This window comes from Protopterus annectens, chromosome 15.part0 (assembly GCF_019279795.1).
Source record: "Protopterus annectens isolate FY-2018-M chromosome 15.part0, PAN1.0, whole genome shotgun sequence".
Lineage (NCBI taxonomy): Eukaryota > Metazoa > Chordata > Ceratodontiformes > Protopteridae > Protopterus > Protopterus annectens.
Window position 1 is genome coordinate 529575541 of NC_056749.1, and position 20386 is coordinate 529595926.

At 43.1% G+C, this 20386-nt stretch overlaps 1 protein-coding gene across 1 annotated transcript in view; it reads left to right on the top strand.

The window, feature by feature from the left end:
• Positions 1 to 20386, top strand: part of CUL4B (cullin 4B) — a 3236793-nt gene that overhangs the window by 1579367 nt on the left and 1637040 nt on the right. The window contains exon 11 of the mRNA XM_044057336.1: positions 18364 to 18556. Coding sequence (XP_043913271.1) covers positions 18364 to 18556 — 193 coding nt within the window. The remainder of the gene's footprint in view (positions 1 to 18363; positions 18557 to 20386) is intronic.

Genomic DNA, 20386 nt, shown 5'->3' on the forward strand with positions numbered 1-20386 from the left:
TGCCTTCCTTCTGGGGGCACCTGACATCTGGGGCAAGAAAAACTGAAGAAAATGTCGTCGGCTGGTTCTTTTATACCCCTGGCGCACTGACGTCAGGGAAGAAGCGACGAAAACCGACGCCGGACCTAGACTTTGGAATTCGGCCGACCGAAGACCCGCCTGACGGCAGGAGAACCCATCTGTTATGACTGCAGCTGTATTAGCACTCGAACATCTACATTTATGGTAGGTACAAAACTGTACTTTCTGCAGGACATGTAGACCCATTCCTAGGTCTCTAACTAATCCCTCCAGCCTGCTCCTCAGCTTTGGGAATCCTCCCACAGGTGATGACTACAACAATGAAATACGAAGAACATAGTACAGTTGTGTACACTTACATAAATGTAGATGTTCGAGTGTATTCACTGTTGCAGTCCTGGTTTCCCTCCCTCCTTCCCCCTTGTATCCTCTTCCCTTAAGGGGGACATAAGCTTCTCAAGGTGGCTTTTTAGCCACCAGGACCACTCTACCATATTTCCTTGTGCTTCTGACGGGTTAGGGCAAGAAAAGCTGATGTAATGGCATCGGCTGCCTTGCTTTATAGCACTGACTACCTAACGTCAGACTACAGGCAACTGCAGCCGACACAAAAATATTGACCGGTATTCGGGCCGGCCAAGGGCTACCACAGCATGGATAATCCACAGGTGATGACTGCAACAGTGACTACACTCGAACATCTACATTTATGGTAAGTGTACACAACTGTACTTTCCTTTGAGTACCAGATTCTGTTATTTATTTCCTACTCCTTTGCAGGTGTAAGGGGCAGCAAACAAGATCTGAGGTATTTCAGGTGACTAGGGCATTATGGTAAGGTAAGAGCTTGAACGTTTTTTGTTCCACGAGCTGGAAGAAGTGGCTGAGTCAGATCCGAGGATTGGATCTAAACCCAACAGTTGAGGAAGAATGAAAATGGACAACGCAGATGGAACGTTATGGTGAGTGCAAAACTTTTGTTTGTGTGTGTGTACCTCAAAACAAAAAGGAAAGAATCCTGCAGTCCCTAAATGTGCACTAGCAATTGAGGTATCCTCTTGAAATAAGTAAAGAATTTAGAAGATTAGAATAACATTGTGTGGTATTTGCTGAAAAAATGGTTTGCCTTATCCAAGCAGACCATCTGAAAATGGAATAGCACATTGTATTAATTGCCACCACACGGCCAGTGGAATTCATTTGATTAGTAAAGTCAGATCACACTCTGCAAGGGCCATTTGCTTTGTGTTTAGAGCCACGGGAAAAGAAAATAAGGAATTCACAAATTTAAGGCTGTAACTGATGTGGGATCAAGAATTAAAGTGGGAGGGTTTCTCCCTGTCAAACTGTGATAAGAGAAAACAGGCATTGTGTATTCTCTCCCATTTATTTGCTTTATATTTAGAGCTGTTAGCAAAAAAAAATAAGAGATTCTTAAGTTCAAGGATTTCAATGGTATGATATTCAAGAAACATTAGCTTAGTTTGCAGATATTGATGTTCGTGGTGTTTCACTGTTGCAGTCATCACATTTGGGTTATTTGCTTGCAGTAGCCCTTAGTCGGCCTGATTAACAAAGTCTTGGGTACTGCGTCAGTTGCTGTCCCTTCTTCCATGACGTCAGGTCGTCAGGGGTATAAAACATGCAGCTGACGCCATTACATCAGTCTTTCTTGCCGTGCGGTGCCCGAAGAAGAAGCAGTTCGCAAGTGCTGGTCGGCCGACTCCTGAAATTTTCGTTTTCGAGTTTCAGAACCTAAGTCTTCAACTAAAAGCTAAGTACCCCATTGGGGAACCTTTTTCTTGCTCCTTACTGATGTCAGTAAAAGTTAATAATTGCATTACTTGTGGGAAGCAAATACCTCATAAGGATTTTCATTTGTACTGTCCGGTTCGATTCTCAGCTAGAGCGTCTTCTGCGTGGAGACATGCGTGAATGGGCGTACCTTCGTTGAAGGTTGTGCGTCAGGGCTGGTAACTCGCCACGTAAAAATCAACTACCAATCATTAGCGGACTGGAGTTCCGCTGTCAACAACAACAGCTGTATTCCTTGCCTAGGCCCTGACCACAACATGCTTTATTGTCAGTTTTGTGTTAAATTTGATCAACGCACAATTAAACATCGGTATATTTTTGCTTCTAAATATTTTGGTTCAAGATTTAACTATCCAGAAATGTTGTCGGTTAGCAATCCGACTACCGGAATACCTAAAAAACGCAAAGAAAAAGACAGAGACAGACCGTTGAGGTCCAAAACCGACGATGACGCTTTTCTTAAGCCTGTCGCTGGTACTCAGTGAGGCACTTTCGCAGCCCCTGATACCCGCTACTTCTGATTCGTAGGCCTCTACTGAGACCCATTCGGTGTCCGGTATGCCACGAGATGCTTCAATTATGGAACCCGTGGATGTTTCTACCTTAGATGGGTCCGGAGCCACTGTGCAAGCACCGTCTTCTGAGGGTGTTTTCAGGCCTACAGATTTGCATATTAGACAGATGCCATCTTCAAAACTAAGGCCAAAGTCTAAATCTATGTCTAAATACCCAAAGCTTGGGCTACATGTGCAGGCCCCTATGCCTAAAAAACAAATGATCAAAATGGCAGAAGATTTAATTACTCTGATCAGGGGTAGCCAAACCCCCTCCTTCTAGGAGGCCTAGGCAAGACATTGATTATGAATCTTCTGAACAGGATTCTATTTCTTCTGACTCTTCTAATGAACAGGATTTGTCTATCCCTACTTATGAGGACTCTTATGCAGAGGATTCCATTCCTTCTGCCTCTCCCCCTGTGGATTTTTCTTTTGAGGAAACTTTACATGCCTTAATGGAACATTTCCACTGGAAAAGTTAGGATTTCTCTGAATCTAAAAAGAGACTTAGGGATTTTCTTCTTCTTCCTCAGCATAGGCCTTGGGCTATACCTCCTGTTCTAGACACTGTTGATGTTTTTTCAGAATCTAGTATGACTCCTGATTCTCTGCCTCCGGCTCCTTCTAAGTCAGACAGATAATGCAGTGTCCTTGACTCCCATAAATTCCTTTTCAAAAACCCTGTTGCTGATCCTGAAACCATTTCTCAGGGTCCCAAGGGCATTAAGGCCTCTTCTGCCAAAAATCCTACCCCTTCTGATAAAGATTCCAGGGCGCTGGATGGATGGGGAAAGAAGGTTTACACGTCTGCAACCTTGGCAATCAGGGCTTTAAACTATCAATTTCATATGCTTAAATATCAACAGCATATCATGGGACTACTTAAACAGAAAATGATGTTAATCTCTGACTGTGTGGAAAATAAAGAATTGCAGGATTTATTACATTCAGCTGAACAAGTTGGAAAACATACTTTGCAATGTGGTTTTGATTCCTTGCAGGCCTCTTGCAGGGCTGATGTAACTGTATCTGTACTAAGAAGGCATGCTTGGCTCAAAGAGCAAACTCTGCCTGACCGTGTTAAAGCAAAATTGTTGGATGCTCCCTTAAAACAGGACCGTCTCTTTGGTAATAAGGCTGAAGAAGTATTAAAAAAGATGGAAGATAAAACTAAATCTATGCAAACTGTGAAAGATTTCTTACAAGTGCAACCTCCAAGATTTAGTAGGCACTGGCCTACTAAGAACTGGTCCTTTCCCGTCCCCTCGAGAGCCGTTCAAGTCAAATCAAGACATTCCAAAGGCTCCAGGTTTCAGTCACAAGGAACTTTTAGAACAAAACAATGGGGTGCCTCCACCTCCAAATCTGGAAGCAACAAGGCACCTCCTTATGGTAAACAGTCTCAATGACTTCCCTCTATGATCACCAAGCACTTACCTCTTAGCCGCCCCTTTGAGTGGGAAACTAGCACTTCATGCAGGAAACTGGCAACTTATTACTCAGGACAAATGGGTTTTAAATATAGTATCCCAGGGATACAGATTTCACTTCCACATTTTGCCAATCCCAAATGGATGGCCAGATCTGCCCCCAAATCAGTGGGTAGAGGCCCAGAAACAAGTTCTGTCCCTCATGAACACGGGGACTATTTAACCAGTACAAGAAGAGGAAAAGGGACAAGGTTTCTATTCCAGACTTTTCCTGGTACCCAGAAAAGACAAATCATGGCGTCCAATTTTGGACTTATCCACTCTAAACACATTTCTGGACATACCAAAATTCAAGATGCTGACTCTTCAACAGTTGCTACCTATGCTAGGCAAAGATGCCTGGTTGGTAAAATTAGACTTAACAGAGGCTTACCTGCATATCCCAATCAGGGAATCTTGCAGAAGATACCTCCACTTCAAAGCAGGCTACTTGCATTACCAGATGTTCATCGTGCATACAGCTGCAGTAATCACAGATGGGTTTTCAGCCGTCAGGCGGTCCCTCGGTCGGCCGAATTCCAAAGTCTTGGTCCGGCGTCGGTTGTCGTCGCTTACTCTTCTGACGTCAGGAAGGCCAGAGTATATAAGACACAGCCGACGCCATGTTCTTCAGTCTTTTTTGCCACGCGGTGCCCGAAGCAGAAGCAGTTCGCAAGTGCCGGTCGGCCAGCTCCTGAATTACGAAAATAATTGGAACCAAAGTCTTCATTAAAGCTAAGTACCCGTTGAAACTTTTCTTGCCTCAGACCGATGTCAGAAAAAGTTAATAATTGTATTTCTTGTGGGAAGCAAATACCGCATAAGGATTTCCATTCCCTTTGCATACCTTGTTTGGGCCCAGACCACGGCGTCTCGGCTGTCGCTGGCGCTACCTTCAATAAGCGACGATCAAGCGGGCGAGTTCGCCAACACTACTTTGGTAAAGCTTTTGACTATAAAATGTCGTCGGACACTCCGACTACCGTTTTGACCAAAAAACGCAAGGAAAAGGACCGACACGCGAGGCCCGCGGTCCCCGCCGACACCACGCCAAAACAGGCTACACGTGGTCCGGTTCTCAGTGAGATGCCTTTGCAGTCCCTGACTACCGACGACACTCCTTTGGCGGTGTCCCCTGTACTCGAGACCACTGGGTCCTCGGCCCTTTCTCAGACTACAACCGAAGCCCCTGCTAATGTCGAGCCTACTAATGTGGACAGGTCCACCTCCACCCATGGTGTATTTAGGCCCTCATCTTCTTTTTCTATTGAGGCCTTCACTAAATCCAAAGCAGCTAGGCATCCCATGAGGCCTGTTGCACAGGGCCCATCCCCTGGACCCATGCCTAAGAAACAGATGCTTAAGATGGCTGAGGATCTAATTACTTCTTATCAGAGGTTCTCAGCCCCCTCCTGACAAGAGACCCAGAGTGGAGGAAGAATCTCCCTCTTCTGATCAGGGATCCATTTTGTCAGAACATTCTGATGCAGAGGAACACTCTTACTCCCCCTTTGAGGATTCGGATGCAGAACAGTCCATTCCTTCTGTATCCCCTCCTGAGGATTTTTCTTTTGGGGAAACCTTGCACACCTTGAGGGAACACTTCCATTGGGAAGGCCAAGATTTTTCAGATTCCAAGAAAAGACTTACGGAATTTCTTTGGTTACCTCAGCAGAGACCTCTGGCTATACCCCCTGTTTTGGAGGTACTGGATGATGTCTATTCGGAGGCTTGCCTTAACCCTGATTCTCTGCCTCCTGCACCAGTAAAACCTGATAGGTATTACAGAGTACCCAGCTCTCACCAATTTCTCTACAAAGGCCATAATGCTGACCCTGAAACCATTTCACAAGGCCCCAAGGGATTAAAGGCCTCCACTGCCAAGAATCCACTTCCTGCAGAAAGGGAATCCAGATCTCTAGAAAGGTGGGGTAAAAAGGTATATACCTCGGCCACCCTTGCCATGAAGGCCTTAAACTGTCAGTTTCATATGATTAAATATCAACAGTACCTGTTATCACAATTAAGGAACAAAATGTCTCAACCTGAACAACCAGATTTAAAAGAGTTACAGGATATGATGCATAGTGTGAAGCAAGTGGGTAAACACACCTTACAATGTGGTTATGATGCCCTAGAGGCTTCCAGTAGAGCGGCTGCTACAGGATCAGTCATTCGCAGACATGCCTGGCTTAGGGAACGAAGTTTGCCTGATCATGTGAAAGCTAAACTTCTTGATGCTCCTTTACAGAAGGATGTACTATTTGGTGGTAATGCTGAGGAGATACTACGGAAAATGGAAGAAAAAGCCAAATCTATGCAAACTGTCAAAGCTTTCTTACAGGTCCAACCACCACATTTTAGCAGAAATTGGCCTTCAAAAAACTGGTCCTTTCCAGCCACTGACAAGCCCCAAAGAGGTAGATACAGACGCACAAGGGGTAGAGGGCAATCACAAGGATCATATAGAGGCAGACAATGGCAATCTCCAGCACCAAGAGGTGGTGAAGACAGTGCACAACAATACAGGAAGCAAACCCAATGACTCCCTCATTTCCATGCCAAGCAAGTCTCAGCTGGCAGCACCTTTGGGAGGGAAACTAGCATTATTTGCAAGCAATTGGCATATTGTCACAACAGACAAATGGATACTGGACATTATAAACAGAGGCTACAAATTTCAATTTCACACTCTTCCAAAAATGAGAGGCATGCCAAACCTGCCACAAAATCAAAGGGCAGAGGCACAACTGCAAATTTCAAAGCTCCTAAACATGAGAGCTATACAAACGGTTCCTACGCACCAACAAGGTCAAGGTTTTTATTCAAGACTCTTTCTGGTACCAAGAAAAGGAACCGACTGGAGACCCATTCTGGACTTATCCATCCTAAACACATTTCTACTGCACCAAAATTCAAGATGCTCACATTACAGCAACTTCTTCCCATGCTGGGCAAGGAGTTTTGGCTGGTAACATTGGACCTCAAGGAGGCATACCTGCATGTCCCAATCAGACAAAGCTGCAGAAGATACCTCAGATTTCTTGCAGGTTCAATCCACTATCAATTCTCTGCATTGCCCTTTGGCTTATCTACTGCGCCCAGAGTATTCACAAAGTGCCTGGCATCAGTGATTACCTATTGCAGACTTCAAGGGATACAAATTTACCCTTATCTGGACGACTGCCTGATCCAAGCGGACAGCAAACACATACTACTGGAACATCTGGCATATGTGACACGGTTACTGCTTTCTCTGGGATACACCATCAACAAGGAGAAATCAAGGCTAACACCATCTCAGAAAATAACCTTCCTGGGTGCCAGCTTGGACACAAACACCCAGATGTCATATCTTACGCCAAAAAAAAAAAAAAAGGGCAACTATCTCAGTACTTCAAAACACTACCAAAAAGTACCAGGCTTACTGCAAGGAAAATCCTGCAGGCTCTGGGATTCATGGCATCTTGCATTCTTCTAATCCCATGTGCAAAGCTGCATATGAGGAAACTTCAATGGTACCTAAAAAATCTATGGTCTCAACACAGTCACAGTTTGGAAGCCATTATAACAATAGTTCCATGTTTGCAAAAAAGAATTTCTATGGTGGGCCCAAGCATGTCAAGTGAACACAGGCCTTCCATTCTGCAAGCCTCAAGCAAAACAAGTTATAACCACAGACGCCTCAGATTACGCCTGGGGGGCGCACATGAAGGACAGGTGCATTCAGGGCAGATGGTCCCAAAAGGAAAAGCACCTTCACATCAATCAAAAAGAAATGCTAGCAGTAATAAATGCAATTACAGTTTTCAAGGACTTCCTGCATCCAGGACAATTACTGATAAGAACAGACAACACCACAGTAATGTGGTACATAAACAAACAAGGAGGAACACATTCATACCCCTTGTGCAGACTAGCCATGACTCTTTGAAACTTGGCTCTGGAAAGACAAATCGAACTTCAAGCACAGTACTTGCCAGGACTGGAAAACACACTGGCAGACACTCTAAGCAGGAATATGACAGATCCACACGAATGGAAGTTACATCCTCGGGTGTTTACAGAGATAATCCAAGCGCGGGGGAGGCCAGACATAGATCTTTTTGCCTCCCACAGGAACCACCAATTGAAAAAGTTTTGTTCAAGGACCTTCCATCCAAAGGCCTGGAAAGTGGACGCCCTTTCATTCAGTTGGACAGCATGGACAGTTTATGCATTCCCACCTCTGCCTCTTCTGCCCAAGGTGCTTTTGAAAGCAAGAACAGACAAACCGAGGATGATACTGATTGCTCCAGATTGGCCAAGGCAACACTGGTATCCACTCCTGAGGAGCCTAACACATACTCCTCCCTGGTCCCTGCCTCTAATACCTCTTCTGCTGACTCAGAACAGCTACAAAACCCTTCACAGTCAGCTGAAAACACTCAACCTCACTGCATGGAAAATTCCTTAACACCACAGCAGACCCTACTCTCCAAGGAGGTGCAGGATGTCATTTTGGAGGCCAGAAGACCATCTACTAGAAAAGCTTACTCCGCAAAATGGAAGCGGTTTTGCTGTTGGAATGAGAAAAGAGGCCAGGACCCTAGAAAATTGAGCTTGCCTCAGGTTTTACAGTACCTAGCTGAACTGCTGAACAGTGGACTTTCATTTTCTTCCATTAAAATACATGCCTCAGCCATTTCTGCAGAATTCAACACGGATCCTCCTTTATTCTCTCACCCTCTCCTATGGCAGTTCCTCAGAGGGGCTAAGAATATAAGACATCCAAGGAAGCAACCAATACCAGCCTGGGACCTTAATTACATACTAGAAAAATTAACATTGCCTCCCTTTGAACCTGCTGCCTCAACAGATCTGCAATATTTGTCCTGGAAAACAGCTTTCCTTCTGGCCATCACTTCAGCTCGTAGGGTTTCTGAACTACAGGCCCTCATGGCGGTGCAGCCCTTCCTCATCTTCCATCAGGACAGGGTTTCCCTTCTACCTACCCTTCTTTTATGCCAACAGTCGTATCCAGGGTTGCCTTTAATCAAGCCATACACCTACCTACCTTTTATCCTAACCCTCAAAACAAAGGGAGAGGCTGCTTCACTCTTTAGACATCCATAGGCAGCTACGTTACTATTTGGACAGAACAAAGTCCTTCAGGAAATCAGAAGAACTTTTTGTGTCCTATGCCGTAGGGGCTCAAGGGAAACCAGTTACCAAACAGACCATTTCCAAGTGGATTGGCCACTGCATACGGTTTTGTTATTCCTATCATGGGAAATCTGTCCCTACTGGTATCAGATCTCACTCCACCAGGGCCACAGCCACCTCTACAGCCTTCCTCAGAGGTGTTCCTACTAAGGATATTTTGGAGGCAGCCACTTGGAGTTCTGTACATACCTTCACAAAACACTACCACCTGCCCTTATATTCCAGAACAAGAGCAGGCTTTGCCACTGCTGTTTTGCAGGGCATTCTGGCTCAACCCAGTTCCTCATAGTACCTACCACCCTATGCATAGCTTTGGGACTCTACCCATCTGTGATTACTGCAGCTGTATGCACAATGAACATAGTACAGTTTTGTACCTACCATAAATGTAGATGTTCGAGTGCTAATACAGCTGCAGTACAGGTTTCCCTCCCTCCTTCCCCACTTGGTAAGGGCATGGGGCCTAACAACCTCTTCATACCACCTGACTGGGTTATCCTGCTATGTTTTATTTGCTTGCTTACACTGATTTTGCATTACATTGCATTGCTTGCATATGTTGATAAGCTTTATTTATGTATTGCCTTCCTTTTGGGGGCACCTGACATCTGGGGCAAGAAAGACTGAAGAACATGGCATCGGCTGTGTCTTATATACTCTGGCCTTCCTGACGTCAGAAGAGTAAGCGACGACAACCGACGCCGGACCAAGACTTTGGAATTCGGCCAACCGAGGGACCGCCTGACGGCTGAAAACCCATCTGTGATTACTGCAGCTGTATTAGCACTCGAACATCTACATTTATGGTAGGTACAAAACTGTACTTTCTCTGCAGTGCCCTTTTGCTTATCTACTGCGCCCAGGGTCTTCACAAAGTGCCTGGCACCAGTAATTGCATTTTGCAAGCAAAGAAATATTCAAATATATCCATACCTGGACGATTGTCTAATTCAGACAGAAAACAAGGAAATTCTTCTAAAGCATCTGGCATTTGTAAAAAGGGTTCTAATTTGTCTAGGGTACACCATAAACGAAAAGAAATCGCAATTGGTACCCTCTCAAAAAATTACATTCCTGGGTGCAAGCTTGAATACAACTGCGCAGATGGCTTACCTTACACCAGAGAAGCAAATTCAATTGATGACTTACTTCAAACAGGTGGCCACAAAAACCCTGCTATCTGCAAGACAAATTCTATAGGCCTTGTGGTAAATGACCTCTTGCATTCTTCTAATTCCATATGCAAGACTGCATATGAGGAAACTTCAGTGGTACTTAAAAAGTTTATGGAGTCAACATTGTCACAGCCTGGAAACAATGATTCCTGTTATACCTTGCCTACAACTAGAGTTCCTATGGTGGGCAGAGGCCTGCCACCAAAACAAGGGACTGCCATTCACTCTACCCCCTGCTGCCCAAACCCTAACAACAGACGCATCAGACTATGCTTGGGGGGCTTATCTGGCAGGGAAGTGCATTCAGGGCAAATGGAGCCCAAATCGAATTCACCTACATATCAATCAGAAAGAGATGCTAGCTGTACAGAATGCTCTGACAGCCTTCAAGGACTACCTTCATCCAGGACAGCTACTGATAAAGACAGACAACACCGCAGTTATGTGGTACATAAACAAGCAGGGGGAGGTACACATTCCTACCCCTTTGCAGACTAGCCATGGCATTGTGGCTATCAGATACAACTACAAGCTCAATTCCTGCCAGGAAAGCTAAATACTCTGGCGGACGAACTAATCAGAAATCTAAAGGACCCACACGATTGGAAACTGGAACCACAAGTTTTCAGCATGTTGACACGCAAATGAGGGAACCCAGACATAGATCTTTTTGCCTCACCCCAGAACTTTCAATTGGACAAATTCTGCACAAGAATTCATCACAAAAATGCTTGGAAAGTGGATGCCAACTGGAAAAACCTATCAGTCTATGCTTTTCCCCCCTCTGCCTCTGCTCTCCAAAGTTCTACTAAAAGTCAAACAGGACAAACCAAAAATGATTCTGATTGCTCCACACTGGCCTCGCCAGCACTGGTACCCACTCCTGCACAATGTGTCACACCTTCCTCTGTGGCACCTGCCTCAGACACCTTTGCTACTGTCTCAGCAGAACTACAAAATTCTGCACACTCAGCTCCAAAGTTTGAATCTTGCAGCATGGGTAATCAACTAATTTCACCCTTGGCATCCCTCAGCAAACCAGTCATGGATGTCGTTTTGGAGGCTAGAAGACCTAGCACTAGAAAATCTTATGCTGACAAATGGAAGATATTCTGTGCCTGAAGCCAATCACAAGGAATAAGCACAGCAATGCCCAATATTCCTCAGATTCTGCAATACTTAACTGAGTTGCTTCACAATGGCCTATCCTTTTCTTCCATAAAAATCCATGCTTCTGCTATTTCAGCTCATTATAACACAGAACCTCCCCTCTTCTCTCATTCTCTGCTAAAGCAATATTTCAGAGGGACCAAAACTTAAGACCTCCCAGGAGAGTACCAGCTCCTGCATGGGACCTCAATTTGTTTTTTGGACAAACTCACTCTCCCTCCTTTTGAGCCAGCTGCTACTGCAGACCTAAAATTTCTCTCCTGGAAAACAGCTTTCCTTTTAGCAGTCACTTCATCAAGAAGGATTTCAGAATTACAAGCTCTTATGGCAGTGGAGCCTTTCATTATTTTTTATCCGGACAGAGTGGCTCTCGGGACCAATCCATCTTTCATGCCTAAGGTGGTATCCAGTGTGGCTCTTAATCAGACCATTCATCTGCCAAATTTCTTCCCCAATCCACAGAACATGGGTGAGCGGATTCTGCATCATTGGATGTACACAGACAACTTAGATTCTACTTAAACAGGACAAAATCTCTAAGAAAATCTGAACAACTATTGGTAGCATTAGTTGCAGGGGCAGAGGGAAAGGCTATTTCAAAGCAGACTATTTCCAAATGGATAAGCCATTGTATTCGTTACTGCTATACATACCATGGTAAACCTATCGCCAAGGAGATCAGGTCTCCTTCCACCAGGGCTGCATCTACTTCTGCAGCCTTTCTCAGAGGGGTTCCTACCAGAGACATTCTAGAAGCTGATACCTGGAGCTCAGTTCATACATTCACCGAACATTACCATTTACCTCTCTTCTCTAAATCCAGAGCTGACTTTGCCACTGCTGTCCTGCAGGGCCTTATAGCTGCTCCTAATTCTGTATAAATCCATCCTCCCAACCATAGCTTTGGGATTCTACCCAAATGTAATGAATGCAACAGTGAAACACGAAGAACATAGTACAGTTGTGTACACTTACCATAATGTAGATGTTCGAGTGTATTCACTGTTGCAGTCCTGGTTACCCACCCTCCAGCCCCCTGTTTTTCTCTTACTATACCTCTCCTTTCTTTTACTATGCTTAAAATCGTTTTTGGTGTATGTGCTTTTAAATTTTATATATTTTATACAAGAAAAACTGATGTAATGGTGTCTGCTGCTTGTTTTATACCCCTGACGACATGGAAGAAGGGACAGCAACTGATGCAGGACCCAAGACTTTGTTAATCAGGCTGACTGAGTGCAGCCTACCAGCAGATTACCCAAATGTAATGACTGCAACAGTGAATACACTCAAACATCTACATTTATGGAAGGTGTACACAACTGTACTTTGTTTGCACTGCCCTTTGGCTTATCTACTGCGCCCAGTGTATTCACAAAGTGCCTAGCTCCAGTCATTGCATTTTGCAGGCAAAGAAGTATTCAAATATACCCATACCTGGACGATTGTCTAATTTAGGAAGATAGCCAGGACATACTTTTGAATCATCTGGTCTTTGTACAAAGGGTGCTAACTTGTCTGGGGTACACCATAAATGAAAAGAAATCACACCTGGTACCCTATCAACAAATTATAGGGAGCAAGCTTGAATACAACTTCCCAGATGGCTTTCCTCACGCCAGAGAAACAAAGTAATTTGACAACCTACTTCAAACAAGTGGCCACAAAAACCCTGCTATCTACAAGGCAAATACTTCAATGCCCGGGGTTCATGGCCTCCTGCATTCTTCTAATTCAATATGCAAGACTGCATATGAGGAAACTACAATGGTATCTAAAAAGCCTATGGTGTCAACATTCTCAGGATCTAGAAGCAATGATTCCTATCATACCTTCCCTACGCCTAGAGTTCCTTTGGTGGGCAGAGGCCTGTCACCAAAACAAGGGACTACCATTCACACTACCCTGTGCCGCCCAAACCCTAACAAGATACTCATCAGACTATGCATGGGGGGCTCACCTGGCAGGGAAGTGCATTCAGGGCAAATGGGACCCAAGTCAAATGCACCTGCATGTCAAAAAGAAATATTAGCTGTACAGATTGCTCTGATAGCTTTCAAGGACCACATTCTTCCAGGACAATTAGTGGTAAAGATGGACAACACAACTGTTATGTGGTACATAAACAAGTAGGGGGTACACATTCTTACCCCCTCTGCAGATTAGCCATGGCATTGTGGAACACAGCCCTGAGCTACCAGTGCATCTACAAGCTCAATTCCTGCCATGAAAACTAAATACACTGGCAGACGGACTAAGCAGAACCTCATAGACCTACACGAGTGGAAACTGGAACCAAGGATTTTCAACATGTTGACAAGCAAATGGGGGGCGCCCAGATATAGTCCTATTTGCCTCCCCCCAGAACTATCAATTGGACAAATTTTGCACAAGGACTCCCCACAAAGAAGCTTGGAAAGTTGATGCTCTGTCCTTTAGCTGGAAAAACGTATCAGTTTATGCCTTTCCTCCTCTGCCTCTGCTCTCCAAAGTACTACTAAAGATCAAACAAGACAAACAAGGGACAATTTTGATTGTCCCAGACTAGCCACGCCAAGACTGGTACCCCCTCTTGCACAGTGTGTCACTGTTGGCCCCATGGTACCTGCCTCAGTCTCCTACCCTGTTGTCTCAGCAGGCGAACCAGATTCTGCACCCTCAGCTTCAAACACTGAACCTAGCAGCCTGGCTAATTACCTAATCTCTCCTTTACCATCCCTCAGTCAACCAGTGATCGATATCATTTTAGAGACAAGGCGGCCTAGTACTAGAAAATCTTATGCTGAAAAATGGAAACGATTCTCTGCCTGGAACCAGTCTCAAGGGATGAGCACAGCAGTGCCCAATTTGCCTCAGATTTTACTTAACTGAGATGCTTCACAAGGGCCTGTCTTTCTCTTCCATCAAAATTCACGCCTCAGCCATTTCAGCTCATTATAACACAGAACCTCCTCTCTTCTCTCATCCACTGCTCAAGCAGTTCCTCAGAGGGGCCAAAAATTTTCGCCCACCCAGGAGAGCTCCAACTCCAGCCTGGGATCTTAACTTTGTATTGGAGAAACTCAATCTTCCTCCTTTCGAGCCAGTTGCTACTGCATACTTAAAATTCCTTTCTTGGAATACAGCTTTCCTTTTAGCAATCACTTCAGCAAGAATGGTATCTGAATTACAGGCCCTTATGGCAGTGGAGCCTTTCACCATCTTTCATGCGGATAGGGTGTCCGTCAGGACCAGTCTCTCCTTCATGCCCAAGGTGGTATCAAGTGTGGCCCTTAATCAGTCCATTCATTTGCCAACCTTCTTTCCTATTCCACAGAACAAAGGGGAACAGATACTGCACTCCTTAGATGTGCACAGACAACTTAGATTTTACTTGGACAGGACTAAGCCTCAAAGGAAATCTGAACAAATGCTGGTGGCATTTGCTGCAGGAGCAGAGGGGAAGGCTATTTCAAAGCAAACCATTTCCAAATGGATAGGCCACAGCATTCATTTCTGCTACAAGCACCATGGAAAACCTATCCCACAGGGGATCAGACCCCACTCAACCAGGGCTGCATCTACCTCTACAGCCTTTCTCAGAGGCGTCCCTACTAGGGACATCCTAGAAGCTGCTACCTGAAGTTCTGTACATACTTTCACCATGCATTACCTCTGCCAATTTTCTCTAAATCCAGAGCTGGCTTTGCCACTGCATTTTTGCAGGGCCTTATAGCTGGTCTTAATGCTATCCAAATTCCTCCTCCCATCTTTAAACTTTTGGAATCTACCCAAATGTGATGACTGCAGCAGTGAAACATGAAGAACATAGTACAGTTGTGTACACTTGCCATAAATGTAGATGTTCGAGTGTATTCACTGTTGCAGTCCTGGTTACCCTCCCTCCAGCCCCCTTACTTTTTTTGGCTATACCTCTGCTCTCCTTTGCTATGCTCAAAGGCTTTTTGGTGTATTTGCTTTTTTGTTGGAGGCGTAACTTTGTATATTTATAGATTTAATTGCTTCCCATTAGGGGGGCACCTGACATCTGGGACAAGAAAAACTGATGTAATAGTGTCAGCTGCATGTTTTATACCCCTGATGACCTGACGTCATGGAAAAGGTACAGCAAACCAACGCAGGACCCAAGACTTTGTTAATCAGGCCGACTGAGGGCTACTGCAAGCAGATAACCCAAATGTGATGACTCAACAGTGAATACACTCGAACATCTGCATTTATGGTAAGTGTACACAACTGTACTTTTTTCTGTTTGATAAATCTAGAAAAGGACATTTCACTGTTGTAGAACATATTGGAACAGATTCAAGTCTCTTCAGGATATAAAAAAGGAAGATGAAACAAAGACTAGCAGAAAACTATGTACCCATGCATTATCTGGTTCTGCAATAGCAATACTGAATGGAGCCATCGTAAGACAAGGCATTTAGATGTATTGATTAAAAGGGATTATGTTATGGCAACTGAAGATATGTGGGAAGAAACTAAATAAAACATAAAACAAATTGAAGTAACTGGAAGCTTTTGATTATGAATATGGATAGTAAGATACAAGCAGTATGGCATTGGATATTTGGTGAGTGAAATGTTTATGATTATTCATGTCTTAAATCATAAACAGGAGCATTTGTTGGTAAAATTATTAAATGACTATTCTGTTCTTGGTTGCTGGATTTTCTGCAGTTGGCCATCATGATGGACATAACTTTGTCCCCATTAGGGATGACAGGACATTCTTCAGATCTTTTCTGAAAACTGACATTCACTTGAAGCAAGTCCTTGTTGCCATAATTTTTATTATCCTGACTTTAGCCAGACATGGTCGTGACATAACAGTAGTAAATAAAACAATTTCATTATTTGTTTCCAGTTCTCCACTGACCATCAACCTTACCTTGTCTATCTAGTTGAGTCATTCATTTTTTGGCAGGAACATGAGACCCCTTAGGAGCCATTCATTCTTCCTTGGAGAACAGGGATGCCTCGGTGGTACCATCACCTACTGTCAGGGAATATGCGGCTAAATTCTTAAGCCCTGTCCATTCCCACTGCATATGGTGAGTAGCATGTCTAGGATTTTTCTTGCAGTGGAGTCTGGACACTGAGTGTTTGTGATCTTCAGTCACCTCCTTGAGAAATCTGCCCCAGAGGTACACTTCTGTCCCTCCTCCCTGGAGAGAAGCAAGCAAGCATTCCATCATCAGTCTTCTCCCACCTCATGCCAGCTCTTACAACTCCTAAGCTACTAAACTGGTTTGTAAGAAGGGCTTTATTACAGTACACCAGCATAGCTGGGTTGAGGAAAAGAAATTAAAGAAGTGAAATAAGTTATAGTGAATTAAAGGGGAAGGGCAGGAAATAAATTAACAAGGTATGTGAACAAACTAGAGTATATTGATTAGCTTGTAAAATTCTGCAAAGTCCAAGATTTCGATTTCATAATAATCAAGCTGAGGCGATAGTAAAGGCCATCACTAAGTGATGCAAAACGTAAATAAGTTTTCTTCGGAATGCACTGCCGGAATGTCAGAATGAATCTGCATTTGGGAATCCCACTCAATAATCCATTGTAGAGATCAAAAGCAGTTGATCCTTCGGAGATGGTGCATCAAAATGTCAGCAGTCATGAAGGAAATCGGTTCCTCAGCAATGGAAAACCAGGCACCATTCTCTCAGCACCTCAGCACATATCAGTTATCAAGCACCAGGTAACATAGGGCAGCCAGTTGCTAATTGTCAAAATCATCTGCATTATGTCAAACTAAAGAACTCCAAATCAAACCCTTCAAAGTGTGCCATATGGAATCCAATCCATGTTATGAATGTATTTCAGCAGTGGTCTTTAATGTTCATACATCAGCAGTAATTGTGAGTACCGTGTTGTACCTGTACTTTCTCCATTAGAAAGCTTTGTTAGCTTTGATCATGTCCGTTAAACAAGACTGTTATTACTCAACAGAATCATTGTCACGTAGTATTTTTGTAGTTTGTATCACTATGAGTTGTAGAAGGTTTTGTTCCCATTGCACTGCTCTTTCTATCATTGATAGCAAATGGCATGTAAATAAACATTTCTGCTACAGTTTGGCAACCAGTGTAACCATGGCTGCCTTTAGTTTTAGTTCTGTTGTTTGGAATAAGCACCATATTGTTTTATATATATTTTTTTTTACTTAGTGATTGTTTTATTTTTAACTCTGTTCAAGCAAATAGTGGCTTTTGCCATGCCAAAACTATAATGGTAACCAGTGAATAAGCGAATCCATTTACTATACTGACAAGCAGTAAATAAGTGAATCCATTTAAAAGAACATCTTTATTTCCAAAATAGATATAAAGCCAAACAAATAAAACAGCTTTGAATTTTAGTGATAGGATGAAGTTTGAAATTATCAGTGTTTCTCAGAAATATCACCACTTCAGATTTGTACTCCTGAGTGAGGAAGCAAAGTGGAAATAGTGAAAGACGTCATTGGACTGCTGGAACAACTAATAGCATTTTATGCTGTTTTGTTTCACTTCATAGCAGTGCAAGTTCCAAGCACTGCTGCTGATAAAAGAAAGAAAAAAATAAATAAATAAACAGAAAAAGTGGGCTTATGTAAAAACTGTCTCCTGTCATTGATTGCTGGTATGACATACTGGAAGGCTATTTAACTGCTGTGGTCACCTGTTGCACTGGCTTTGGGCTAATGGTTACTGGACTGGTTTTACTCTTTGCATTATATATATGTGTATATATATATATATATATATATATATATATGTGTGTGTGTGTGTGTGTGTGTGTGTGTATATGTATGTATTAATACTTGCCATCCCTCTTGCAAGAGCAAGAAGTGGAAATTAAGAAAACTAATCCTTGCAGACCTTAAACTGCCAAGGACTTTTTTAGTTGTGTTATTTCCACTAAGATGTAAAAGCTTTACATTGAGTTCTTTGTTTTTGCAGGCCTTTGGCAGTACAATAGTAATTAATCCAGAGAAGGACAGGACCATGGTCCAGGAGCTACTAGATTTTAAGGACAAAGTTGACCACATAATAGATGTTTGCTTCTTGAAGAATGAGAAGTTTGTCAATGCAATGAAAGAGGCATTTGAAACATTCATTAACAAAAGACCGAATAAGCCAGCTGAACTTATAGGTATGTCTTTTCTTCAACATGATGCCCACTTTGTCCTTAGTGAATTAAGTAGTGCAAGCACTTAACTTTTTTTTTATTATTTTTTTTTTTTTTTGAAACTTGCGAAACCTGGGTATAAGAGAACATCCCAACTTTTTTATAAGACCCAGTACAAGTCTGAAGTTAAACTACAGCCATCCCTAGTTTAAGTGCAATTCACCTGCAGAGATGACTGTCTGAGCTGTCAGCTTAATGTGATCTTTGTATAGTTAAAAGTGATATGTTTATATGCTGTGCATGTAATTACATTTCTTGTGGCAAGCAGATTAATTTTCTCACCTGTTGCAACTAGGTGGAATGAAAGGCTTCTTTCAGTAAAATTGGTTCAGTGTTTTGTAGTCATTGTGTGTGTTTTAAAGTATAAGTTGAAGTTGCTATTATTTATTGCTTTAATTTCTAAATTTATATCAATTTTTCAGTATTGCTAGTCTAGCCACTTGAAGGAATAAAACCCATACTGTGACCCAGATGACCATGGTTTGACTAGCGGCACAAGTGCTGCAGAGACTGGATGGGGAGGTGGCTGGAAGTGACCTGCTGATGCCTGCTCACCCATCTTTGGGAGAAGGGAGGCTGCCTAGGCCCATTGTAGTAGCAACATTAAGAGTCGACTGAGCACTGTGCTGCACGTGAATAAACCACTTGGTAGATGGGTAGGTAGGTTGCATATGAGTGGAAGCTCACATTTGTGGAGCTTGCAATGCTGCTGCAAGGAGCCAAGGTTTAGGGCATACTCCTCTGTAGAAATATGATGCTGGAACAGCATCCTTGATCTTTTCACCAACCCTGGGCGTGGGTCGAGTGGAGCCCTGTGGAGGCTGAGGTGTGACTGGTAGATGTGGTGAATAAGGAGAGGAGCTGGTGACAGCTTGACTGTCAGTTGTAGGGCGGGGGAGCAAAAAAAATCAGTTTTCTTAAAAAGTTAAGGATTTCTCTTTCAGATCCTACTGTTAGGCAGTAAGCATTTTTCCTTATTTAAAGCAGTTGAATGGAGCAAGCTGCTTAAATGTTAGTTAACCTCCATGTGTATTATATGTTTGTCTTACAAAAAGTGACCAGCACCTTTTTGATGCTGCTTCTAGTTAAAAAATTGAACTCTGCAACTCATAGCAGCAAGAATGTCTGAGTGGGGGGATGCACTGGGGAACCAGAATGAATTAGGCTTTACTTCTGTTTCATTAGCAGTGCTTTAGAGACTAAAGTGTCTTACTCTGAATTTATATGCATAACTTGTACCTGACACTGTTTATTTTGGATCTTTGGGAGCTGTGACTAATGCTTTAGTGCATCTGGTTTGGAATTATCGATTTAAGATTTGCACACCTGCATTGTTTCTTGTCTCTTATTCTTATTTTGTTGCAGTTTGTTTTACTTTTCAGTTTTTTCCCTTTGGGTTCTAGTCATTCTTGATTATAACAAGTTAGAAAAGATTTGTTTTCAGTTCTCTGAGTGCAAAGGGATTAATCAAGCAAATTTAGGGAAAGAGCTGAGAAGTAGCATTTTTATTTAAGGTAAGCAGAGCAGGAAAAGGGATCATCTTTAGGAGCTCCTACTGCTCTGTGACAGCTGCTGCTGATTGTTTTGACATTCTTCATTTAAAATGTGCATAATTGGCTTTTTTTATGTTGCTCTCACTGTATTGCAGTTTGTGCTTCTTTACATTTGTTTTACTTTAAAGTTCCTTTTTTCTTGGAGTTTTAAAAGTTCGTATATCCAGTTGGCAAAGATTTTTCACTTCTCTGACTGCTAAGGGATTAAATCAAACTGAATTGTGAAAGCAGCTGAGAAATA